The 21,277-nt window shown below is 39.1% G+C and overlaps 1 protein-coding gene across 1 annotated transcript in view; it reads left to right on the top strand.

Annotated features, from left to right (window-relative positions):
- DSG3 (desmoglein 3) overlaps positions 1 to 19,197 on the top strand; it is a 43,715-nt gene extending 24,518 nt beyond the window's left edge. Inside the window, exons 7-19 of the mRNA XM_047086875.1 lie at positions 666 to 821; positions 1,282 to 1,426; positions 2,084 to 2,250; positions 3,135 to 3,263; positions 3,567 to 3,752; positions 6,993 to 7,264; positions 7,878 to 8,017; positions 9,442 to 9,666; positions 11,267 to 11,524; positions 15,139 to 15,278; positions 15,801 to 15,864; positions 17,240 to 17,487; positions 18,631 to 19,197. Coding sequence (XP_046942831.1) covers positions 666 to 821; positions 1,282 to 1,426; positions 2,084 to 2,250; positions 3,135 to 3,263; positions 3,567 to 3,752; positions 6,993 to 7,264; positions 7,878 to 8,017; positions 9,442 to 9,666; positions 11,267 to 11,524; positions 15,139 to 15,278; positions 15,801 to 15,864; positions 17,240 to 17,487; positions 18,631 to 19,197 — 2,697 coding nt within the window. The remainder of the gene's footprint in view (positions 1 to 665; positions 822 to 1,281; positions 1,427 to 2,083; positions 2,251 to 3,134; positions 3,264 to 3,566; positions 3,753 to 6,992; positions 7,265 to 7,877; positions 8,018 to 9,441; positions 9,667 to 11,266; positions 11,525 to 15,138; positions 15,279 to 15,800; positions 15,865 to 17,239; positions 17,488 to 18,630) is intronic.
- The last annotated feature ends 2,080 nt before the right edge of the window (positions 19,198 to 21,277 follow it).

The raw sequence follows: 21,277 nt of genomic DNA, 5'->3' as shown, positions 1-21,277 counted from the left end.
AAAAAATAACTAAGAAACATGTGGACCAATTTCAGTGAATAAGCCTTATTTAGATCTGGACTGTAGCAAACGGCAAAAGAATATATGGATAAGACAATGAGAAAAATTCTTGGGAGTCCATGTATTCATAATTACCAAAACTGGGTGATGAGAAATATCAGGTTCATTATATATTTGAAACTTTCCATTTTAAAAAGATTAAAAATTATAATAAAAAATAAAATAATAATAGTAAGCAATTTAATACCTATTTTTAACACTGTATAATCCCTTTCCTCTTTTTCTATCCAGCTCCTCCTATTTAAACTAAAATAAATGTCTTTGTTTTAATATTATCTATGAAGAAAGGGAACATTCAGAAGTAGTCTTGTCAATATTAAGTATCCATGACTTCCAGCCTTTTAACATCACCGTGGTGGCCACAGCCTGAACAAACATTGTAAAGCCAAAATGATTAACATATATTGGTCCGCGCTGGTCAACAGAAGCAACAATTTGAATTATTTCACATTTCCAGTATTTATCAAGGCAAAAAGTAACCATCGCAGTGTCAGAAAGAGTGAATAAAATAAACAGATGGCTTTAGACTATGATGGTGGAGAAAAGGGGAAGGCAAAGGTCTGGTGAATGATCACATTAACATTTTTGGGTATTTTGGGCTACAGATTACTTCAGATTTCCAAGCAACCCAGAAAATAACCTACCGAATTTCTGGAATGGGAATTGATCAACCCCCTTTTGGAATCTTTGTTGTTGACAAAAACACTGGAGAAATTAACATAACGGCCATAGTTGATCGCGAGGAAACTCCAAGCTTCCAGGTAAGTTTGTGTCCTCAATATTAGGCACCCTCACATTTGTGCCTGGTGGCTTTAGAATGTAATACTCTTCTACTGGTTAATTTAGAAGAGAGATCAGCACATGAATCAATTCACCAACAAATAACAATGTTAGGCCCTCTATGAAGAGCCTCCATTTATGGTTGTGCCCCTGAAGGAATATGCCAGGAGGGTGCGTGAGTAGGCACTGAAATCCAACATGCATCCTGCAAAGTAGTTCACCTTGCCATGGGACAGGACCAGAGTGGAAGAAGGGGCAGCTTGCCTAACTGGCCTGCCCAAGGTGGCCACCTTTTCTTACTTTGTCTACTTGTTGGGGAAATATTTTTCTTCTTTGCACAAAAGGTCTGTACATGCCAGTAGAGGCCTTATTTCTACAAGTTTTAATAGTATGCAAACTGAGTTTGTAGAGTAATGAGTCACTTTTCCCTCCTTTTTCTAGATCACCTGTCACGCTCTGAATGCCCTAGGACAAGACGTAGAGAAACCACTTATATTAACAGTTAAAATTTTAGATGTCAATGACAATCCTCCAGTATTTTCACAAAGTACATTCATGGGTGAAATTGAAGAAAACAGTGCTTCAAGTAAGTCTTTTATAATACATACCACTTCTAATCTTTTTTATTTTAAAAAACAAGGATCACTATAGTATATCACTTTTAGAAGCTAATTTATTGTCTTAGTTTCACCAGTAGTTGTGCAGAAAAAATCATCAAAATAACCTGGGTCTTCCTTTGTAATATTTTGTACTTTATCCACTGCCATTGTATTTCTAGGTTGTAGTCCTGTTATCAAGTCAATAGTATCTTATTCTATATATTTAAGTAACATGAGTACTTGGCAGTAGTCATAAAGCTAAAAGGGTGGTTTTAGGTAGCCTGGCTGCATCACCTGGACTTTTTTAGATTATAAAGGACAGAGACACACAATTACTTGGATAATTTGAGAAAAGGAAAGAATGATAATGCCATCCATGAAGGGAAGAAATAAAGACAGAAAATAGTCTCAACTCCAACACAGCCAAGGCGTAAGGCCAATGAGAGGATTTTTACAGAAGGCAGCACAGTTCTACCTGATTGAGACAGTAAGAGATCTTGAAAAAGACATGTAATTCGTTTTTGAGTATTTCGATAGACAAGATTTTTAAAAACAAAGGTCAATTTGAAATGGTGTTGAATATTTAATGTGAACAGAATGTCAGTCTTTAAATATTCTTTAGTGAACTACTTCTGTATTCCTAGACTCGCTGGTGATGGTACTAAATGCCACAGACGCAGATGAGCCAAACCACCTGAACTCTAAAATTGCCTTCAAAATTGTCTCTCAGGAACCTGCAGGCACACCCATGTTCCTCCTAAGCAGACACACTGGCGAAGTCCGTACTTTAACCAATTCTCTTGATCGAGAGGTAAAGCAAGGCACTTGGGATTATTCAATAACAAAGGATTTGATTGTAAGAAAGCCAAGAGAGGTGACCCCATTTTACCTAAGGAGAAAGAAAAAGAAGTTCTCCATACTCAACTAGGCAATCTAGGGAAACTGTTTGCATTCCAGTGTGATTCTAGCGGGGTGAGATGTGTTCCTAAGACCTGTAGAATCAATTGTACCCTAAATAAACAAGTATCAGCATCCCAGTGAGAGGTAAAGTGGAGAGTAAAGGAAGGCATGAAAGCATCCAGGGACAAAAACTGAACTGTGACTTATTCCTTATATGGTGCAGGAAAATGAAATTTCTCAGATGAAGGAAGAAATTTCTTTCTGGTATAAAGCTTTCTCTGATGTTACACTTTTACTACTGAATAGTTATAATTTTGCCCCCGCTTCCAGAACACTAAGGAATCCCCTTCTTCTCTTCCCCATCGTCATACCGCCATAACTACCATCACCACCACCACCACCACCATCTTTATCACCACACAGTACCCTGTCAGACTTTCTATTACTTTTATGCAAATGATTCTCTGAATAGACCAATAGGAAAGCTCTATAAGCGAACTTCCCTCAAATAAGCATCCCACCATCTTCAATGCCCAATCTTGCTCCAACTGTGTACTTTCTTGCCCTAAGAAGCTCACAAAAATGAAAACCTGTTTTAGCCCCATAAAAACTTACCCAACCATCCAGAGCCCCACATGCCTCCTCTATGCTGGACAATGAACAGCTCATGTGATCCTTCTTGAGAATAAACTATGAACTTGAATATTTTCACCCCCATAGGAAGCAGGTAGGTGTTATTTGTATTCTTGGTGCTGGAGATTAATTATGTTTTTTTTTATTTTTCTCCAAATTTAGCAAGTTAGCAGCTATCATCTTGTTGTGAGTGGTGCAGACAAAGACGGAGAAGGACTTTCAACTCAATGTGAATGTAGTATTAAAGTAAAAGATGTCAATGATAATTTCCCAATGTTCAGAGAATCTCAGGTACACCTTGCCTCTTGAAGAATAATTTATGATTTTTTCTTAATTTTATACTACAATACTATCATCCCATTGTATTTATACAATATATTGCCATCCTAATTCAGTATTTGCCTGCTTGCTGGCTTCTATTTACGTTGTCTGCATTTTTCTTAAAAAAGAAGCTTTTGTAAAATATAAGAATTTAGTAACAAGCAAGGGGCAATACATAATTTCAGAATTAATGATATATGCTATTCAGAATAAATATACTCTCTTTAGATAAAAGCTGACAATAACTCAAAATTCTGCTTCTCTCCTTTTTAGTATTCAGTACAGATTGAGGAAAATACTTTAAGTTCTGAGTTGATTAGATTTCAAGTTACAGATTGGGATGAAGAATTCACAGATAATTGGCTTGCAGTGTATTTCTTTACCTCTGGAAATGAAGGGAATTGGTTTGAAATACAAACTGATCCCAGAACCAATGAAGGTATCCTGAAGGTGGTTAAGGTAAGTTCTATTTCTCTTCAGTGGTAAAACTATTCCATATTAGCCCAAACTCTATCATTTCTACAAATAAACTTTATTCACTTATTAATAATAAACCTCTTCTTTACAGAAAACGAAGAAAACACATAAAAGTAGATAGAATTTTTTAAAGACACAAACATAGCCCCAATACCTAAGGACAGCTTTCTTTTTACTGTATTTTTTAAGTTTATTTATTTTGAGGGAGAAAAAGAGAGAGAGAGAATGGAAAAGGGAGGAGAGAGAGAGAGAGAGAAGGAGGAGAGAGAGAGAATCCCAAGTAGGCTCCATGCTGTCAGTGCAGAGCCGACACGGGGCTTGAACTCACAAACCATGAGATTATGACCTGAGCCGAAACCAAGAGTCAGAAGCTTAACCAACTGAGTCACCCAGGTGCCTCGGGACAGCTTTTTTAAAACATGTTGATTTATTTCTTTCCAAGCTATCATAGTTTCTATAGTAAGCACACACTAATATACATATATTCATAGGTGTGCCTGCTTTAAGCACCAGAATGTAAAACACATTTATTGACTTAATCCATTTTCTCTCTACAATTAAAGTTAGGAAAAGATAAGAATTCATGGTATTGTGGCTTGTGAATTTATCAATTTGTGTTAAGTGGATTAGTTACAGTCATAAGAGGGGAAAAATAACAACTTTTTGGAAAATGGGACTGTATAATTAAATCTGCAAGATAAAAAATAATAATTGAGTAAACCTTCCATTTAACATGCTTAGCTATAACAGACACTCCCCCTGCCCCACACACAGAATCCAATCTGGAATAATGTAAGGGTAAGGGTATTTCTGCCTGGACACTATATAGACTAGAAAAAATAACCACTATTTGAAGACCTTCTTTGGCACAGGACACCGGACTATCTGGGACCTTCCTTCTTTCTTTATTTCCTTGAGTCCAGTAGATTGTCAGACCCATAATATGCCCTTAACAAGGGCATAACATTGCGGGAATGCCTGATTTCTGGAAGCTGTGGAAGCAGCTCCTATTACTCTGCTTTTCAGAGAGAGGGCTGAGGCCATCCTCACTTGCAAGGGTGTATTATAAACCCCCAGCAATCCCTTAAATGAGGTATTCTCTCTCCTGTATCAGTGTCGTCTAGTTTCCACACTAGAAACCTGGGCCATATCTTTCCTCACAACAAACAGCCAGTCCTCCAATTCTTCCCTGGAAATTGTCCTTAAAGTCTGGCCCTGGTCTTCCTTCTGCTGGCCTGTGCTCTACCTGGCCTTGCCTCCTTACCCCTAGATGTCTATGATCCCTCCTGATTGATGTCCTTTATGCCTCCTTCATCCTCCTCCTGCCACCGGTCTACTAACATGCTTTTCTTAAAACCAATTTGGATCATTCTGTTCTTTAAAATCGTTCCTTGTTCTCCATTGGCTGTGAAAGTGGTCCTCAATTCTTTTTTTTTTTTTTTAAGTTTCTTTATTTATTTTGAGAGAGAGAGCGAGTGAACATGCTGTGCATGAGTGAGAGAGGCGCAGAGAGAGACAGGGAGAGAGAGAATCCCAACCAGGCTCTGCATTCAGTGCAGAGCCCAATGTGGGGCTTAACCCCACAACTGTGAGATCATGACCTATACTGAAATCAAGAGTCAGTCGCTTGGGGCGCCTGGGTGGCGCAGTCGGTTAAGCGTCCGACTTCAGCCAGGTCACGATCTCGCGGTCCGTGAGTTCGAGCCCCGCGTCGGGCTCTGTGCTGACGGCTCAGAGCCTGGAGCCTGTTTCAGATTCTGTGTCTCCCTCTCTCTCTGCCCCTCCCCCGTTCATGCTCTGTCTCTCTCTGTCCCAAAAATAAATAAACGTTGAAAAAAAAAATTAAAAAAAAAAAAAAAAGAGTCAGTCGCTTAACCAACTGAGCCACCCAGGTGCCCCAACCCTCAACTCTTATTGCTCACTTGAATCACCTGCAACTCTTCTTCAGCCATGACAATGTAGGAACTATGGGTTCCGTTAGTCTGTGGGGAAGCCCAGGCAAAGGAGGGTCTTAAACACTCCTCAGAGAACTCTAATCGCAGCCAGGATTGATGACCAGCTGCTGGCCTTCAAGATGACCTTCAGCCTCCTCAGAGTTATATATAAGGCCTCTCACCACCTGCAGCCAGGTCCCTGTCACTTTCTGTAACTCTGGGCATTTGAAAACGCTTCACCTCTGCCTGAAAAAATCCTCCTCGTCCTTCAGCACTCAGCTCACTTGAAACATCTCAGGATTCCTAACTGTCCCAAGTAGAAGTATTCACTCACTTTTGCGCATAGATTCTATAATTTCTCTTGTTATTTTCCCCTTGTATTATAATTACCTGTTTATACATTCTCCTCCACTCCCTTGGGGAATGCTTGAGCTCACAAAACTACTCATTACAGACTTAAAACTCAAATCCAGAACTCTGCCCTTAATTATTTTCAGTAATATACAAATGTATCCCCAGTGAACATTTCCTTATCTCATCACACTCAAAAAAATGTATTAGTGAATGGAAGAAGCTTTCCTGGGATTCCTCAGTCCTTGATTTGGGCCACATCAATAAGACGGTCAAACAAATAGTTATCATGCAAGACCATCTGAAAATGGTTCTACAAAGAGTTGCTGGGCCACCCACCCACTGCTTTTCAGATGCATATTGGCCAACCAAGTTTATTATGATGGTCCGCCTTTGCCACCTAGAAATTTTTAAATCAGGAAAGACACTATTGCACACGAATCCAATAGCTATTCTCTGAATGGCTATAACTGCCATTTTTAGGAATGCGTTTGGGGACAAAATTTGTGAAGTCCTCACAACAATCTGATGATTGGGGTTTTTTTCAGAAGTGACAATTTGAGAATCAGAGAAATTAAATATTCTGCTATGAGTCACACAGCTATTAGGCCACAGAACCAGGATTCAAATCATGCTACTATAGCAAATTTGGGATTCTTTCCATTGCACCACAGAGCCTAAAGGAGCTATAATGATGTTTTAGTAGTCTACAAAGAGGTACCCTGTTTTGTAAGTATCGGTTAAGAAGCTGAAGTCTTATAAGTTAAAAATTTTAATGATTTCTCTATCTCAACATTACAATGATTTCTGAAATTGTCTTGCTATGGAGAAATAAAAACAGCCACTCATAGCATGTAACATAAAGTTCTCTTTTCCTCTTCTGGTTTTGCCAGATTGTATTTCTGTGATACATCTTCCCTTCTATTTTTTACTCCAGGCTCTAGATTATGAGCAACTACAAAATGTGCAACTTGGTATTGCTGTCAAAAACAAAGCTGAATTTCACCAATCAGTAATCTCTCAGTATCGAGTCCAGTCAACCCCAGTCATGATTAAAGTGGTGAATGTGAAAGAAGGAATTATGTTCCATCCTGCTTCCAAGACATTTACTGTGCAGAAAGGCATAAGTACTAACAAATTGGTCAATTATGTCCTGGGAACATATCAAGCCATGGATGAAGACACCAGAAAAGCTGCCTCATACGTCAAGTAAGATTGTTTTTACATTAGTCCTTGATGTCGTTTTCATTTACAAGCTACTACAAAATAACACCCCAACATTATATGCCAAGAATACAGAGATACAAAGTGCCAACTCAAACAACTGGATAACTCAAGAAGAGACATGTAGCCAAATCACAGAACATACTATGCTATGAGTAAAGATAACATGAGCGTAAGTTAAAGTGGAAACTGAGAGAATGTCTTAGCCTGTCGAGAGAAATCGGGAAAAAATTTCCCAGAAACTTTCAGTTGAGTCTTTAAAAAGAGTAGAAGTTCACCACAAGACCTTGGTACACAGCACCTACAAAACATACATGACCCAATATAAGAACACCATGCAGACTAGTTAGTGTAAGAGCAAGGACACAATTATTTTATTGCACAGTGTAGAAAACTGAAAAACCAGGCAAATACTTAAGGATTATGAAATACTGCTTGTCCATGCTAATATGCTGATTTTCTGCTGCCATTTCTAAAAGTATCTTTCAATGTCTTAAATTAAATATAAATATATTAAATATAAAATGAGTCATTTTCATTAAATAGGTAAACATTCCATACTTGAAAGAAAACTATTATCTTTTCTATCATAAAACAGGTACATCATGGGACGTAATGATGGTGGTTTGCTATTCATTGATCCAAAAACTGCTCAAATCAAATTTGTCAAAAACATCGATCGGGATTCTACTTTCATAGTTAACAAGACAATCACAGCTGAGGTTCTGGCCATAGATGGTAAGAATAGTATTTTAAAATGGGGCATCTGGCTCCATAGAGCATGTGATTCTTGACCTTGGGATTGTGAGTTCGAACCCCACATTGGGTGTCGAGATTACTTAAAAAATAAAAATTAAAAAATATATATTTCAATCACTTTTAGAGAAATGTTACTCCAATTGGCATTTCTTTATGAATAGATGATTATGATTACTTAACATATTAGCTCACCACTAAATACAGTTAATTATCTTCGTGGCCTTGGGTCTCAAATCTGAGGCAGTTGAACCCAAAAAACTGAGCATTCCACCTTCTCAATAGAGTTTGTAGTACCAGTGAATTCTGTGTTCAGTCCCTGTGGTTTGCTGTGTTGAGGCAGAATCTTTAGGCCTCTAGGAATTTCTGGTTTTTAGAGGATGGAGAAAGACTGATACATAATGCCTGTCAGGAAAGCTCAGCTTGAATGTGAGATGCCTTTTTGAGTTACTTATAAAGGAAGCTACTGACAGAGACCTCATGTGACTATATCACTGAACAATAAAATCTTCTGGGATGTCTTAAAAATAGTATTCATTGAGTGTTTGTGTTCCATCAAGTATAAAGAAATTGATGCCCAGGCAATAAGCAAACACAGGGAAATAAAACAAGAATAAACACCAAAAATCATATCACCTGGAAAAACAGCAAAAAGCTACACAGGAAACAACAGAAATTATTCATATAATCCCACCACTGGGAAATTTGAGATTGTCAACATTGAAAGTTTTTTCTTCAATTAACTTCTGTATCTTGGATGATAAAAATAAATCATTGTTTATTTCAAATACTTTGGCTCAAGGTTTAGAAGCAAAAATCTTTCACCTAGTGCCAGGTCCATGCACTGGCATGGAGAAATTGAAGAAAACTATTGTTTTTATGTTGATTTTATTGGTAATCAGTGAATGCATCACCTCAGAGGTCTTGGTTTCAAGCATGTTAACTTAATAGCCAATGCTACCAATTACAGTCACCAGCTAAGTTGACAAATTTAAATTTGCTTTTTACAAGATATGGAAATTAAATGACATCTTTTTACTTGTAAGAATAACAAACATAATTTCTCATGAGAAGACATACTAAGGTGGCTGCATGCAAGAGACATTTGAAAGGTTTTCTCGGGGCTCCTGGGTCACTCGGTTAAGCATCCAACTTTGGCTCAGGTCATGATCTCACAGTTCATGAGTTTAAGTCCCGCATCAGGTTCTGTGCTGATGGCTCAGAGCCTGAACCCTGCTTTCGGATTCTGTGTCTCCCTGTCTCTCTCTGCCCTTCCCCACTTGCACTCTGTCTGTCTGTCTCTCTCTCTCTCTTCAAAAATAAATAAACATTAAAAAAAGTAAAAGATTTTCTTGGGTACATCTTATTCTGTATATTTCTTTAACTCTAAAATGTTATTCTTACAGAAAACACAGGTAAAACTTCTACAGGCACCGTATATGTTGAAGTACCCAGTTTTAATGAAAACTGTCCAACAATCGTCCTTGAAAAGACAACAATTTGTACTTCACGGCCTTCTGTGGTTGTCTCAGCTAGAGCACTAGACAATAAATATACTGGCCCCTACACATTTTCCCTGGAGGAGCAGCCTCTAAAATTGCCAGATGTATGGAGTATCACAACACTCAATGGTGAGTAATAGGAAACTTGCTTCCACAAATGAAAGTTGCTGCTGCTTTCTGTTTCCAGATGGATAAAAGAGCTCATTTGGGAGCAAGTGTTTTCCAAGAATAATTGAAAAAATTATTTGCAATGAAGATGTGGTCCTAGTCTCATGAATTTCTTCTCTCTTCAGAAGAGAAAAGGAATGATACGATACAATGTTAGCGCCATTTATCATTTTCTGTTTTTCGGGTGCAGTCTGTTTTACATTTTCATGCTTTTAATGTTTTATTTCTACCTCCACAGCACACCATAAAAAGAAGAGAGTCGGGCATTTATTTTATTGCAGAGCTGTTTAAATTTCTAAATATATAAACTTTTCCTAACAGGGCAGATTGTGAACAGACATGAAGCACTAGACGAGTTGCCTGTTGAAGGCTCATTGGCGGTGCTACTTAGTCTGTCACTGGTCAGGAATTTTGAGAGCATGAGGGACTGAAATTCCCATTAGCCCATTAGCCAGTGAGAAAGAGTTAATCCATCCTTCCGTTTCTCCTAACTGTTATCATGCTAAACTTACATTACCTATATTTTCTAGTAGTCTCGTAGAAATAGCCATTGGACTTAATAAGTATCTTCTCATGTTTCCCCAGCTCTTTTCTGAACCAGTCTTGCCCCCCTTCCATGAATATGCTCTATCGCGCCCTAGCCATAAGTATCAGCAATTGGGATCTTGTTCTCCACGGCCTTCTTTCCGAGGGCCTTACTGATCTTGGTAGAAGTCTCGAGCTCCAAATTACGCGTGTAGCATTTGGGTCCAAATGGGTTTACTGGCACATGGCACGTGGCCAATAAAAAGGCCGCACACAAGACATCAGAGACAGAGGAGAGCCAGCACTAAGCACACCTGCTTGGGGGAGGCTGCACAAGGCAACGGTGTGGACTGGGTGGCTCGGGCACAGTACCAAAGGGCAGGGTAGGATCGAGAGTGATCCAGTTGACACAACTCTGCAGCTTGCAAGAGCTGCTGCTGGAGCCCACTTAGAAAGGGACAACACAGCAATGGAGAATGGAGGGTGATCAATATTCACGAGACAGACAGGCAACAGGCCGTCACTTCAGAGAATCCCATACAACAACCTGCATTTGGGCACAGGGGATGCAAACTATCAGGAACAGCTGGCGTAGTGGAAGCCAAAGCAGAAACTCAGTCTTGATAAGTCAGGCATAAAAACACGAACTCAGGGGGAAGGCATACATTCCGAGGGCCACACACCAGAGTCCAGGGAGTTGGTGCAGACATACAGGAGAGTGGTTACGTCACAGGAGGGGGGGCTTCGTGTCAACACGATACCTGCCTCCCATCATCTTTCAAGGGAAATATCAGGGTAGGACTGGGTCTTCATGAGTGACAACAGAGGCAGAAAGAAGGACAAGGAGGAAGTGCAGCCTGCTTTACCCAACTGAACCCCTTCTCACTAATAACTGCTCAAATCTCACCTTACTATCAGTCTCACTATTTGTGACCATGATGTTTAAGGCACCCCTGGTTCTGTTAGCAAAAACAGGCAGTTTGAAGGGCAAAAGACACCTTGTCCTGCTGTTGATTTGTATGATGTTTGTCTGCAGCTACTTCCGCCCTCCTTAATGCCCAGCAGCAGGTGTCTCCTGGAACGTACACCATCTCGCTCACAGTTACCGACAGTCAGGACAGACAGTGTGAGACACCAGAGAGCCTGACGCTACAAGTCTGTCAGTGTGACAACAGGGACACCTGTGGAAATTCTAACGAGCACAAAGACCCTGAACGCATAGGTGGAGGTTCATCATGGAGGCTGGGACCTGCAGCCATCGGCCTGATCTTCCTTGGTCTTCTGCTGTTGCTATGTGAGTATGCCAAAGTTAAATTCCGCTTTGGATGCGGAATCAGTCTCTGCGGAGGCATGCTGCACAGGATGCCACCTTTGCGACGTAGAGCCATTCCTTAACTGCGTTCTAGGCAAAGATAGAGGAAAGTGGCATTTTCAGGAAGAATCTGAGATATTTAAAGTTAGCATGTCATTTGCCAACAGTCTATATTCATAATACAACAAAGCCATGTCATACATGTTAGACATTTAGAAAACAGTGCAAGAGAATCAACAAGAAAAAATTAAAGCATGAACTTTCTACACACTGCCAGTAATGTTCATAATCAAAATAACGTCTTTATCCACAATGCACTACTTTCTAAAATGTCTTCTCCATATTAAAATCTCATGAGATTTTAAAATAGAAGGAGAACCCTCGCCAAATAAATCTAAGGAAAACCATAGAGAATATAGAGGTTTGAGCTCTATAATGAACATTAATACATCAGGGGCCCTGAAAAATTATTGCTTAATCCAGCACTTCCTGAAAATAGCTTACCACCCATATACACACCCTCTTAACGGCTTTTACTTAATAAGATTAAGTTTATTGAACACATGTGGGGAAACTACACGTTTTGTTTTTCAATAAAAGCAAAATTTATTTTATTTAATGGATAGGTTTCTAAAAAGCTGCATTTAAATCAAAATCTTGTGAACCAAATAATATTTTGAATGCAATAGGTCTCTATGTAAAAGAACTTCATGGCAAACTCTTATATAAGAAAAACCTTTGAAAAATTCACAATCCCTTCCCAAATTTATTACAGAACCATAGGCTTTTAGAATAAAATGACTGTGCGTGATAATCAAGTCCACTCCAACCTCTTCACTTAAACTTTTTAAAAATCTGTGAAATACTTTCAAACCACAAAGAAGTACAGAAAATTACATGACAGTCACGCACATAGCCATCATGCAGACTTAACAGATATTAATGTTCGCTGTATTTGTTCATATCTCTTCTTATTAAAAAAAAATAGTAAGTTGTTATATTTACAACTGTGGTGTGACCTCCAGAGTCGTCCAACACACGTGGTATATTCTCCTTCCTCCTTCCTCACAAGTGTTTCCTATTTTGCAGTTATCACGCACCATGTCATTTAACAGCTGAAATTGACATACCTTTCAGTTTTTCAATATCATATTACTCGATTTCAAAACCAAATTTTCCAAGTGCATCTACGTGAGCCTTGACAAGCATCCAGCTGAAAAAGGGAACCTGATTCTGGTTTTCACGTAGTTCACAGATGTGTGTGTGTCTCAGTCTATGGAAGAAACTATACCATGATAACAGCTATCGAAGAATTTACTACCAAGGGCTATTACTGGGGCTTCACAGAATAGCAGAATCATCAATTTGTGGCTCGAAAAATGAGTCAGGTGTAAGTACAAAAGGGGGAAAGTGTTTCCAAAGGGCAACAGCACTGGGCAAAAGCCAGAAAATGCTTCTCCTGTTTTAGGACTCACATGTTGGGAGGCTAACAAATGGGGAAACTGTGGACAGTAAAGGAGCTGAACCTGGAGAATGCACTGGCACCAACTTGAAAGGGCTTACATACACCTGTTACGGTATTTGTTCCTTAAGTTATGAGAAAAAAGAGCTGCTGAACGTGTCTGAATAAAAACCTAGCAGGTTCATATTTGTGTTTTGGAAAGATAACACGGGCAGTGGTGTGTGCGCTAAATTAGAAATGAAATTACAGTTAGGAGGTTATTGTAATACTTGCAAGGAGATGATCGAAGCCAGATTCAGAGCTGTCATATGAGACTGGAAAAGAAAGGGTAAATGTGTGAGGCATTGTTATATTTACAATATAACAATTATATTTGTTATACGTGTAATGGAGATGTACACGTAATCTCCATTACGTGGAGAAGATTTGGAGACTGATGAATATGAAGAATGGATAAGAAACCCAGCTGAACCACTGAATTCAGTTGTCACTTAAATCACTCAATGAAACTGGAAATATTAGATGAGGCACAGATACATAGAGTGGCACTGATGAGCTTAATTTTGAAATGCTGACTTTAAGGGTGTGGATAAATCATAGAGGCAGGCCATTGTACATTTGGGATTGCGGCTCCAGATGGCAATCAGAGAAGACACACTGTGTTATATTCTCACGATCACATTTGCTTCCTGTGTTGCTACCATTTGAAAAAACGCCATGTTTTGATTTTTGCGCAGGACAGAACACACATTTTTCAGACCATAGAAATGCACTCAACACTTTGGAAAACTTTTTCTGGATACATATATAAAAACCAGATATATGTTGCAGATACAGTGACAAGCAAGATCACTAAAAGATTATTCATGCCCACCTAAAAATGCTCAGCGTACAGATGTACCTTCATCACCTTAGAAACTAATTTGTCAACTCACGGGACTCAATCCCGCACACTAACAAAGTCATGAAATTGAGAATGGCAATTTAAAAAAGCCTGTAGTAGTATCATTTACATGAACATTATATTAGACTTTAAGAAAATACATCAATTATGCCCAACCTATTTTATTTATATACTTGGCCTTTTTTCATTTTGTATAGAGCTAATATACAGGACTGACCTAATTTGCATAACTGACGTAACCCATCCAAACGATACCAGCAAATGCTCATAGCACTCACTACCCTTTCTTATACTACTAACTTATTTGATCCTCACGATAAGCTATGATATAGATCAAATGCATTCTCCCATTCTCTGGATGAATCTCTGGATGAATAGAAATGAGAAAAGATGATATAACGTATCTAGCTGGTGAGGGTTGGAGCCAAAATACAAACCCTGCAAGTCTGACTCCAGAGGCTGTGCTCTTAAACCCCTCACTAAACCACCTCTAAATGGACAGAATTCAAACGTGAGGATTCAAGAAGACTTGGCAGGCCAGACGTGAGGGTGGGGTCACTGACTACCTAGCTTTCCAGGGCTTCTTTTCAAGAAAGAGTACATTTTTCTCTTGGTCCATTAGCATGAGAATGATGTTAATCTTTATTGCTGAGATGTGACAGATATGCACAGAAAGAATGAAAATTACCCTGACTGGAAGGCCCCTCCAAGCTAGAGATTCTTAAATCACAATTAAGAGTGCATTGGTATTAGCTCATCATTCTACTTGTGGAGGGAGTTTGCCGGTTAATTGCTGTTTACTAGGAGATCTGTAGAGTCCTGATTACAGGAACGTTACCCCGCCCACCTGCCCAAAATCCTGACCAATCAGGTGTGTATTCACCTGACGTAATATACATAGCTCAGCATATACAAATAAATGCAATAAAAATATATATCTACTACAGAAAAGGATTGAGGAATTGAACAACCACTTTTACCATTCATCAAACAGTCCATTTTAAGAAAATACACATATCACAAGAATGATCTATCTCCTTCGGTTTCATAATTATATGAAATTTTAGGATGCTTACACTTTATTTTGTAGAAACTAATTTTTCTTTCTATTAGATGTTCCATGAGTACTGAAAATATTGTATTTTCTTTGTAACTTTTCAGACAACTGTCACGTCAAATTGTTTCCAAATGACTCAAATGTTGCAATATTTTGTTTTCCTTTATAACCAGTGGCCCCTCTTCTGCTGCTGATCTGTGACTGCGGGATGGGTTCTATGGGGGGAGTGGCAGGAGGATTTATCCCAGTTCCTGATGGTTCGGAAGGAACAATTCATCAGTGGGGAATCGAAGGAGCTCAACCTGAAGACAAGGTGAGGACCCAGTTTCTAAAACATTTCAGGGCACCTGTTTGGCTCAGTCGGTTGGTCCGACTATTGATTTTGGCTCAGGTCTTGATCTCATGGGATTGAGCCCTGCTTGGAATTTTCCCTCGCCTCTCTCTCTGCCCCTCCCCTGCTCACAAATGCACTCTTTCTCTCTCTCTCTCAAAATAAATAAATAAACATTAAAAAAATATTAAAACATTTATTTCAATCACATAGAGCAAACTCAGATTTATATTCAGATAGGAAAAACAGTAGCAAGGTATAAAAATAAGACACTCCTCGATCTTTAAAGATCTCTGTGAGTCAATGTTGAAATAAATGGAACCTTTTAGGATCATAGCTCTTCAGATGTTACATCATAAAAATGGTTAGTCTTGCAATAATTTGGGCTTCTTGTAAAGTCATCTTTTGCAAACAGCCCATTTCACCCATATTGCCATGAAATTTGGTTCATTTTTAAATATATTTATTTTTGAGACATTTAAATATATTTATTTTGGTTTGCAGGAAATCACAAATATTCGTGTGCCGCCTATAACTGCCAATGGAGCCGATTTCATGGAAAATTCTGGTAAGTGAACAACAAATGGATATTTTTAAGGCAATATTGGATTAAATAAGAAATACTGAAAAATAATAAGTGCTCTAAATCATTTTCTTAATAATTTGCACATATGTACACATGCTGGGGAGATGTTACCAGTGAACAATGGGTTTCAATGAAAAGATTTACTATTAGTATATCAGTCAATTCCATGACCTAGCTCAGGTTTCAGTAAGTTCGTTGAAGTTCATTGTCCAGTGATGCCGTCATTTTTAATATCTGAAGATTTGTTATATATTTTCCAAACTTTGATAAACTGAAGTATAGCTCTCAGTCAATTACTATTTTTTTTAATTAGGAAAGAGTTCACATGTAGAAAATGTAAGGGAAATATAGCAAATACTGTGTACCTACCACTCAACTCTGACTATTCTTAACATTGGATAATATTTGCAGTTAAACCTCACATGTGCACATCTTCTATATTGTTGCCCTTCTTCCTTCCCCAGAACTAACAATACCCCGATTTGAGTTCAAGTAACAGTTTCATATTCAAGCATAATGGGACAAGATCGTTTATGTTGTGACATAGGCGAAATTATTTATTTCTTTGGCTTACCAAATGACCATTTTATTCATATTATCTCAATGCCACAACTAAGGCATACACTGGAGGAACAAGAACTAATGCCTAATATTAAAATTTTTTCTTAATTCCACACATAGCAACAGATTGTTTTTAAATATCTAGCCTGCAAAGTCTGCATGAGATCACCCAAAATGTCTGCCTTTATCAGCTACCCCAGATCCTCACCTGCTTCTCCCGTTTTATTTACATAGCAAAAACTATATTCAGAATTCTCTAGAAAAATATAATTTTCCATGAAAGTGTAATGTAAAGGTAATAGAATAGTCATAACTCGTTAAATTTTCTTTAGGCTCCAAGACACTAAATTAGTGCCTGCTAATGTGCTTGATTATATTATGCATGTTCCCTCTTTAGTTTCCATACTACAGCAATATGACAGCTTAATTTCAATTTCTTTTTTTCCTGAAAACAAATAAGCATTGCCTTAGAAGCTTTCCATGGCTATGTGCTGAATATTCTGTTTTTACTTTATTATTTCTGGCTCTTGTCACTGAAAACCTATTTCCTGTGTATATTTTTCAATTAGTATGCTTGCAGAGCTATTTCATCTGCTAAGGTCCTCTGTTACAGCCTCATCTCCTCTGTTACTCTCACATATCAGACCACAGGATGTTCTTACCACCTCTAGTCATTTAATTGTAATTTCTCCCACTTACATACTTATTTGCTTTACTTGGCATCTGTTCAGGGATATCAAAAAACAATTTAAAAAATTACAGCATAAGATGCTACAGAATTTTCTCCCGTTTTTAGAAGTTTGTATGAATACATATGCTGGAGGGACAGTGGTGGAAGGAGCTTCGGGAATGGAACTGACCACCAAGCTTGGAGCAGCTACAGGATCTGGGGCCGCTGCAGGATTCAGCACAGGCACCGGACTTGGCATTGGTTCTGCAGGACAGTCTGGAACGATGAGAACAAGGCATTCCACTGGAGGAACCAATAAGGACTATGCGGAAGGAGCAGTAAGCATGAATTTCCTGGACTCCTATTTTTCTCAGGTAATTGGGTCGAAAACTCTGTGGCTTTGTTATCTTTACATTAGGTGTCTTTTCACTTGACTATACTTCAGTTTTGCAATTCGTTTTTGTTGTTATTTTATTTACAGCTTGTTAAAATGTAAGAAAAAAATAGGGTTCTTTGCCAAAATAATACAGATGATGTAAGGTGGCTGCCACAATGGGGCTACTAGTCAAAAGGAAAAATGGTATTTAGACACAAAGGGAGATCAAATAACAAGTGGAACTTCATCCCCCCAGCTGGAATAACAATGGAAAGCAAAATCTTTTGCATGTCAGGATCAGCAGCAACTTCTTTAGGAATACAAAGCAGCTTGCTTTGTGTTTCTTATACCATAAAGTATGCCAGAACACACATGCATAGTTTTCTGAGACAGGGTTGTAGTATTTTTCACATTTTCAAAGGAGTCTTTGCCCCCAAAAGTTGAAGAACCATTGAATAAATGACCCAAAAATAAAAGTGGGAAAAAAGAATATGATCGAAGATCAGATGAAGCGTGAGGAAGCATAGAACTGAAAGGAACAAGGGTTCAGGAACAGAGAAGACTTTAAGAGGAAGGTCTTGCCTCTTGATTGGTGCATCATTAGAACAGATTTCACACACAGCTTCAGTATCAGAGCTGGTAAGTCCTGGGATGTGGCCTGTTGCTGAGAAGGCAGATCCTGACATGGTGACTGGCAGGGAGAGCTTGTTTGGGATGAGGACTCTTGGGATTTTCTGAGGTGTGGTGTGAGCCTTAGTTAGGGGTCAGGCTCCCACAAGGTTTGGGGAGTCTAGCATTAACAGAGGTACACACAGGAAACCCCACACTGGTCCTAGTGAATAACCTCCCGGCTTTGAACACACTCGTTTTGTAGGCCTAAATCCACGTTAGTACCTTCAAAACCCAGAATTAAAACACGAGCCTAGGCCAGATTCAATTTTGAAAGAATATCAACTATACTGTTCTCCAAACACCAGATAATTTCTGTAACAAGACTGTCGATATACAAAACGTGCCTTTACTTCTATGGATTACCTAAATCACACATTCATGATCAAACCTTGAGTTCTGCGAACTGTACTGTATTCTTCAATTGACACGCTTTTAAAATTCATTTTTTTCCACTCTTCTCCACCTTTAGAAAGCATTTGCCTGTGCAGAAGAAGACGACACCCAGGAAGCAAATGACTGCTTGCTGATCTATGATAACGAAGGAATGGGTGCCCCCAGTTCTCCCGTGGGCTCTGTGGGTTGTTGCAGTTTTATTGCCGATGAGCTGGATGACAGCTTCTTGGACTCGCTTGGCCCCAAATTTAAAAAGCTTGCTGAGATTAGCCTCGGGATTGATGATGAAGCCAAACAATCTCAGCCACCTACCCAAGAAGGCCATTCTAGGATTGAACCCTGTGGCTATTCCGTAGACATCCAACAGTCAGAATCCGTTAGGGGCCAGCCTGTGCCAGGCAGTCAAGGAGCTTCTGCTTTGCCTGCTTCCGGCTCTGTTCTCCAGCCAGCCATTGCCATGCCTGACCCTTTGCAGCCTGGTAGCTATTTGGTAACAGAGACTTACTCGGCCTCTGGTTCTCTCGTGCAACCTTCCACTACAGTCTTTGAGCCGTGTCTCACACAAAATGTGATAGTGACAGAAAGAGTGATTTGTCCCATTGCCAATGTTCCTGGCAACCTACAAACTCCGGCGGAGCTATGAGGGTCACATAATACGATCAGTACAGAAGATCCTTGTTCCCGTCTGATATGACCAGAATGAACTGGAATAAACATAGCAGCTGAAGATAGATAGTTGGACCAAACTGTTCAAAGTAGCATAGCAAAGCTCACAGTATTGGTCTAATTGGGCACTAATTTGGTACTCTCATAAACTGATCATGATTAGTTTAAATTTTCTAGTTAATATCCCCAAACTGAACATGTTGTCACTCTTACTTCTCAAATACCATTCAGGTGGTAGTAAATCTTGATGTTTCTCAAAAAACCTTAAGATCGTATTCAGTGGGAAAATTTTCACTTAACAATTAACAGCTTTTAAACTTCTATTTGGGCAGTGCCAATGAAAGGTATCTGTCGCTTTAAATAAAATGCAGTGTGTTTCAGTGGATTAGGCACTTGGTGTCAAGAGCCCCAGTTCTTGTCTCTGTCACCTTTTCTTATGTCACTAATAATGATGTAAGAGTCATAAGGTCTTTGCTAAAGCATTTCGAGCTGCTTGGAAAAAGGACGTAGGTGCAGCTGAGTTTTTGCCACCTTCTCGGTGTTGGGAGACTCTAAATGCATCTTTCGCTCAAGCTAAGGGCTATTGGCTTATGCGTTAAACTTGCTGTATGTATATTCCTCAATTCTCAAAATAAGACAGTTTTGAAATAGAAATATCATAGAACATTTAGGAAAAGTTTAGTATTGTGTAAATAATATTTTGTGTTTTTGTAAACTACTTTGAAATGATCCATCCAAAGAAAATAATTTACGTCGAGCTCCTTCCTACACCCTTCTCAGTACAAATCTTGTGTTAATAGTTCTTGAACTTTATTCTATTTTTTTTAATGTCAGTAGGTAGATGTAGCTTACGTATGACATATAGCGATGTTTATTACGTAACAATGTCCACAGACTTTGTGAGAATACAAAACATGTTTCTTCTCATAAGCAAAAGAGGCATCTGACCAGAATAGCATATGGTGAAATTTTTGAATATGTATGATAAGCACCATTTCAAGTCAAAAATGGGTATGGAAAGAGATTGTCAGTAACCTCTGTTAAGCCTCACTCCTTTTAAATAGCTTCAGAAATTTAATTCTCTAGCATAACAATGTTAGATTTAGAAGTTATGACTTCATGCACATGGCCATGATGGCAATGCAGTTCTTCAAATCATTTCTGGTCATTCAAGATCTTCAGCCTTTAGCCCAGAGAGAACATTCTGTCTGCTCATCAACATTTTTGTCTTAGCTGAGTCTTTACAAGGTCATTGTTGAGCTCCGTTATCTCTAATTGTACATAAAATACTCTTCTCTGGGTTTGTTTGTTTGCCATATTCAAAATGTATTTGTTTTTCCAGATGGAATGCAGAGTAATAAAGTGTGTTTTAACACAGAAGGATACAGTCCTGAGGCTACCTGGGTGGGTAGAGGCCTCCTAAATGTCCCTACATCTAACATTCTTCCCTCTCCCTGGCACCATGACTGACAGGAAGGTTATGTGCTAGGAAAGAAGTGTGGGCGATCTGTTCTGTCAAGACAATCCTGCTGCTTCAACAACAGCTGCAGTGTGCCCATCTTGAAGTGAGGGGACTCTGTAGAGGGAACTAGACTTTATGGAGGGAACTTGACTCTGTGGAGGGAACTAGACTCTGTGGGGGGAACTAGACTCCGTGGGGGGAACTTGACTCCGTGGAGGGAACTAGTCTCTGTGGAAGGAACTAGACTCTGTGGAGGAACTAGACTCCGTGGAGGGAACTAGACTCCGTGGGGGGAACTAGACTCCGTGGAGGGAACTAGACTCTGTGGAGGAACTAGACTGTGGAGGGAACTAGACTCTGCAGAGCAGCTGCCAGGTCCTAAGGAAGTTGCCTTGCTGGTACCACTGGGAAGCTCGCTCTGGGGTCTAGATCACACATGGTTGATTTGTGCCTCTATTATGCATGGGAATTAAATAATAATCATAATTATCCTTATCCCAAGTTCAAAAGTATTTTCGGAATCCTCAAAGTATTTTAATGTTGCCTCTTAAAACCCAACTTAGGTGAGTTGGAAACGTTGCTGCATTGCCAAACT

Source organism: Lynx rufus, unplaced genomic scaffold (genome assembly GCF_022079265.1).
Source record: "Lynx rufus isolate CCGP_SWC_20201006 ecotype Redwood Valley unplaced genomic scaffold, mLynRuf1.p SCAF_22, whole genome shotgun sequence".
In the NCBI taxonomy this organism is placed as follows: Eukaryota; Metazoa; Chordata; class Mammalia; order Carnivora; family Felidae; genus Lynx; species Lynx rufus.
The sequence above is the reverse complement of the archived record's forward strand: the minus strand, read 5'-3'. Positions and strand labels throughout refer to the sequence as shown.